This window comes from Anser anser, assembly GCF_964211835.1.
Source record: "Anser anser genome assembly, chromosome: 3".
Taxonomy (NCBI): domain Eukaryota; kingdom Metazoa; phylum Chordata; class Aves; order Anseriformes; family Anatidae; genus Anser; species Anser anser.
In genome coordinates, this window is record NC_139722.1 from 15,627,819 (window position 1) to 15,633,515 (window position 5,697).

Sequence of the window (5,697 nt, forward strand, 5' to 3'; positions counted from 1 at the left end):
TAGAAACCCTGCGCACCCGTAGTCCCCCTGTGTGCTGCCAGCCTGCCCTGTTCCCCACTGCCTGAATCTCCCCAGGGGCTCCTGCAGCACGGATAAAGCAAACAGGCACGGATCTCTGCTGCTTACCCACACATATATATAAAACATGTATATGTTTTACCAAAACACACCTTGCACACAAAAAATCCCACAAATACAGCCCCCTGTGCAGCAGACTGCATGGAGCCTGGCCTGGGACCTGCCTGGGCATGAGTGGCACCAAGGTCACCCCAAAGCTTTTCCCGTGCTTAAACAGACTCATGTGCTCAAAGGCATAGCTTATTGGAGAAATTTGGCACTAAAGTTATTTCTGATAAAAGAAGTTCATTTCTTATTTAACATCGCATTAAATATATTGCCAAGCACAACAGTGAGGATTTAGTAGCTGCAGTGCTAAACATATTACTTAGCATTTATATAGTGCTTTCCTCACTCAGGAAAGCACTTTTGCTAACTTAATTCACTCCCAGCCATCCTCTGCATGTCATGAGAGAAGTCAGAAAGATTTAATATCCCCATGACAAATGAGGCATGTGGCTGGGGCTGGCACTGCTCCATTACTTTTCCTCTTCTCCCATCCTTAACACCCTTCCCACGAGTTGATTTTTGGTGGCTGCGGACCACACTCGTGTCCTGGAAGTCCCCAGGAGAGTGAGGGGTACGATCTTGCCCTTCTGGTGAGAGCCAGCTATGGTCCTGGCTGGGCAGCCAGGAGACTGGTGGCAAGCCAGAAACAAGTCCCAGCTGACCAGAAGGATTCAGAGCAGGTCTAGAGGCTGAGAGCTGGGATGTGGAGGGGAGGATGGGGGTGAAGGGATGCTGGGGCACTTGGTTGGGTTGGGGTGTTGGTCAAGACAACCTGGGACAAAGGTTGATGGAGGATTCTGGTACAGAAAGGGTTTCTTTGAACTGCATCACTTGGTGGGGGGATTTAAGAAAGGACATGATAAAGGGTTTGGGGAAGGAGATGGTAGGTCTGGCACAGGGATACAAAGGAGGTGTCCATGGAGGTGAGCATCTCAGGGTGTGAGGGGCAGCACTGGGCATGGACTTCAGCCTGGGAGATGCCAGGGGACATTTCCATGGCAGGAGACCTGCACTCCTGGCCCCAAACCCAACTGCCTTCCCAGTAGGACACGTCTATTCCCACTGCTCTGCCCCCTCCTTGCTTTTGCTGCGAGAGATATGGAATCCCCAGAGCTACCCAAAGAGTGCCTTTCAGCTCTGCATAATCCCCCTGTAATCACAGAAGGGAAAACAAAGCCAGCTTCAAAACTCAAGCTTGAAATTGCCCTATAATCAGGAGCGGTTTGGAAGCAAGGGCATGGGAGGGAAAGAGCCTCAGGGGCCCTGCCTCTGCTGCGGAGGGGTGGTGGAGGTGGTTGAGGAGAGCAAGAGGCTCTCTGTGCACTCTGCATAGACCATCAATTCCCCTCACACCCATGGTGCCACTGGAAAGGATATCCATGGCCAGCGGACATGTGCCTCTCTGCTAGAGCCCAGGGGTGAGCAAGGTGCCAGCAGAGAGTACAGAGCCCACCCTGCATCTCTGCTCCTCTCCTCTTGCTGCAGGGGAGAGGTGCCACAGCCCCATCACTTGCCCAAGTCCCTGGAAAAAGAGTCCCAAGGACCTGCCTGGAGGTCTCAGGCATGATCTGCCCAGGTCATGCTGTATTCCACCTGGACAAGGGGCTGCTTGGCACAACAGGGGACAAATAAGGACAGCCTCCTTAGTCCTTTTATCATCTGGGATCCTACTTTTAATGTACATAAATGCACCTGTGTGCCAGATCTCCCCTCCCGATTAAGCCGGTGCAACTCCTAGTTTCAATGCATTTCTCCTGTAGAAAGCCGACCCATTCATTGCACTCATTACTCAAGCCAAATGAAGGCACATGTGGAAACCGCTTGCTTTTGGAATGGGTAGTAGTTATGCACCAGTGTTGATCAATATTCTGATTAATAAGGCAGTGATTAGTTAGTGCAATTACCTCTGTAAACTAACATTCACAGAACCATACAGTTATTGTAGGGGTGGAATGTGCTGAGTTATGTGTGTGTCTTTTTAGTGCCTTTTTTTTTTAATAACTTAGTAATATGCTCATTTGGATAGATACTTTTAGCATAAATCAGCTGGAAACGATACTACTTCTACTGAAACTATCTCTACACTTACTTTCAAAGAGCTAAACTTTCCTGTTTAGAAGTACCTCAACTTAACTCCCCTATAAACTTCTCTCGCTTTAATAGTGAAGTAAAAATATTACAAATTAACTTACAGTTTTGAAACTTACCTGAGTATAAAGCCTTCCTGAAAGATCCTTGCAACCATAAATCATGATGTTGTATTTAAGCTAGAACAAACATTTATTTCTTTTCCTTCTTAAAGTACATGGATTCTGGTTTACATCATTGCCAAAAAAAAAAAATAGCTTTGGGTACTGTTTAAAGTTACTTTTTTTTTTTTCTAGAAACAGGAACACATCCAAAAAGTCAACCCTAAGGTACATTTTACAAAAATGAAATGATGCATTACCTGTTTTATTCTGCACATGGCATACGCTCATGCTTTCAATATCTCTAGGCTGAAACTGCTTGTAACATTTTGCTATAAACCTGAATCTATTATGGGTGAGAGATTGCTTTAATTTCTTAGGGAATGGATTTCCTAGCTGCAAAGGCATTGAACACAGCCCGGAAGACATGCTCGGTGCGATGTTGTTCTTTATTGTTATAGGTACAGAGTTCTGGTTTGGCAATGCTGCACATTCAGATCACTGAACATTTACCGGCCAGGAAGGACTTTTCAGTCTCTAAAATGGTTACAAATGGTTTTTGTCAGAATGCATTTATCATAAAGCAGCCTGATTCCAATGGAGTCCTACTATTTTATTTGGGGTAATAACAGCAAAGTCTTACCAACTGCTGATGGAGGTACCAGGGTTAATTTGCGTTCACATTGGAAAAGCAAAGCAGTGCTCCCTCCCAACTCTGACAGATCCCTCGCGTCCTTTCCGTAGCTGATCGTCAGGTTGTCCCCGTCCAGAGCTTAGCGCTGACAGCAGCTCACAGTTTATTTGCAGCTTTGAAGCCTGGTCCTATAGTGTTTCTCTTCTGACAGGAGATGAATAAAGGTGTCACTGTGGGAAACTTTTAGCCTGCTGCTATAAAAAGGACCCTCCTTGCCCTCCCTCACAAGACCTTCAAATTCGCTTTTGGAGCTTGCGGCTTTCCCCTCGGCCGAGTTTAGCTCCATCAGCTCCAATTCGTGCTTGGCAGCTGTTTCTAAAACCCTCTGTTTGTTGTAATACCTGACAAAGTTGTTAATGATGGGGTGGATGGGAAGGGCAATGGCTATCACCCCGCAAAGAAAACTGATGGCAGCATTCAGTTTCCCTAGTGTTGTTTTAGGGTATATGTCTCCATACCCAACTGTGGTCATGGTAATGATTGCCCACCAAAATGACTGAGGGATGCTTTTAAATAAGGTTTCAGGGTGACTTTGCTCCATGGTATAACCCAGGGCAGAAAAGACAAAGATCCCAACAGCTAGGTACATGAGGAGCAGTCCTAGCTCCTTAAAGCTGCGTTTCAGAGCATAGGTTAGAGTCTGGAGCCCCGAGGAGTGCCGTGCAAGCTTGAAAATCCTCGCAATCCTCATGATGCGCAGCGCCTGGACAGCCTGCTGGACGTTGCTCAGCTCCATCAGCTTGGCTCCCAGGTGGGTCAAGGTGAGGCTGACATAGAAAGGGAGTATCGCCAGCACATCGACTATGTTCATGAAAGACAGAGCGAAATGGAGTTTATTTGGCGAGGAGATGAGCCTCAGCACGTACTCCATGGTAAACCAGCCTATACAGGCTGTCTCTATGCTGTCCAGGGTCGGGTGCTCCACGCGATTCCCCTCTGCATCTGTGACCTGCATGTCTGGGATGGTCCCCACACACATCACAACAGAGGAGATCAAAATAAACAGAAAGGACAGAACGGCAATCACTCGAGCCGGGTAGGACGATTCTGGCTTCTCCAAGAATTTCCAGATGTATTTTTGACATCTTTTCCAGCGACTTTCGGAGGCATCTACTCCCAAGTCATCCAGAATCAGTTGCACTCTTCGGGCTATTTCCTCCAGTTCCTCCTTTTTTTCACTCAGATGGGTTTTGCAGCAGTCATCCAAAAATTTAAGATCCACTTTCCAAAATTCCATCTCGTTCTTGAAGCAGATGGGGCATATTCCTTTCTTCATGTGAATTTCCCCAAAGTAGTACACGTCGATAATGCATTTGAAAGCATCTGGATCTCTGTCAAAGTAAAACTCCCTCTTTCCGGGATCGTAGTCATCGCAGAGGGAGAATATGCTATCGTATCCCCCCGATAAGCAGTTGATCAGCTCTGCCAGCCGCGTTTCTGGGTACTGATTCAGGTTATCTCCGTAGAACACCTGCCTCACCCCACCGACATTGACTACAATCTCCGTCTCTTCATTCCTTTCTGAGACATCAGTGTCCACATCTGGAAACCGAGAGTCACCTGCCATTTTAATTGTATTGGATTTTTATCTTATTTTTAGCCCGCTGTTTGGTTTCAAAGCTTTGTGGGTTTAATTTCTCATGAAAGCAGATCGGCACCAGGTCAGCTCTGTTGCAAACGTTACCAGGCTGACCTGGAGTCGTGGTGGGAAAGGCTACAGAAACAAACCTGCGGTCACGAAAGCCTGGTGAGGTATGCAACAAGCTGCAGTGAAAAGACAAGTCATCGGGCTGCCGTGCCTGAAAGCAGGAGGTTAGAAAGCTCCAGCAGATTTGAAAGAGAAGAAACCATTCAGCAAAACTCACCCCTCTGCTCAGTGCTCGAGAGTCTTTTCAGGTCCCATTCTCTCTCTAAAGTGCTATTTATTCACAGGTTGGAAGTCACGGCCGAGAAATAAATCCTGTGCTCTGATTAATGCAAAGTGACTGACAGTTCTCGGGGAGACCATCGGCGGGGTGAGCCCACAGAAAACTGTTGCTGGTTCCCTCTTCGGTGCCACAGACTTCCCTAGAAAGCTGCTTTTTAATTGGGTTCTCTCTTTCCGCTCTCTTTTTACTTTAGGGTCTTCCAGAGTTTGTCTGCTGACTCTCGCACCCGGTCGGTGCAAGCGTGCAGAGGAGAAACTTGGGCTTGTTTTCCCGTTGCTGTTTCCCAACACAATAGGGCTGCGAGCTCCTTTCCCAACCCTACCCTCTTCTGGCCAAACCCAGCAAAGCACCAGCTGCACACAAAGCACAGCTCGGCTATTTATAAGCCTGCCCGGCTGTAAAACGAGGTGCTTCTAAGCTGTCGTGCACTTGAACGATTTTGTATAAATGTTTTTGTTTGTTTGTTTGTTTGTTGTTGTTGTTGTTGTTTTTGTTTGTTTTTTTTAGAAATCAAACACAAAGCATGAGGATCTCTAAGTAATTGAGAGCCGTGGTGCAGCACTTCTGCGGGAAAGACAATTTCTTCTGATGGCACAAGTCAGAGAAAAAAAAAATATATGGTGTTTTGGAACAAATACAAAGCATAAATCTTGCTCTCAGAGGAACTCGTGCAAGTCTAGAGTAATTCCCTGTCAGGACACTGAGTTACTGTAGGTTTGTAACCATGCCACTGAGAACCGAACAGGGACCGTGAAGTTTT

General features: G+C 46.7%; 1 protein-coding gene across 1 annotated transcript; it reads right to left on the bottom strand.

Moving 5' to 3' along the window:
* Positions 1-2,746: 2,746 nt before the first annotated feature.
* Positions 2,747-5,302, bottom strand: KCNF1 (potassium voltage-gated channel modifier subfamily F member 1). The gene has a single exon (XM_083830415.1). The coding sequence runs from the start codon at positions 4,574-4,576 to the stop codon at positions 3,113-3,115; it is 1,464 nt and encodes a 487-aa protein (XP_083686541.1). The 5' UTR covers positions 4,577-5,302; the 3' UTR covers positions 2,747-3,112.
* Positions 5,303-5,697: the final 395 nt, after the last annotated feature.

Coding starts and splice junctions, on each gene's coding strand:
- KCNF1 (XM_083830415.1), bottom strand. CDS start 4,576: ATGGCAGGTGACTCTCGGTTTCCAGATGTGGACACTGATGTCTCAGAA.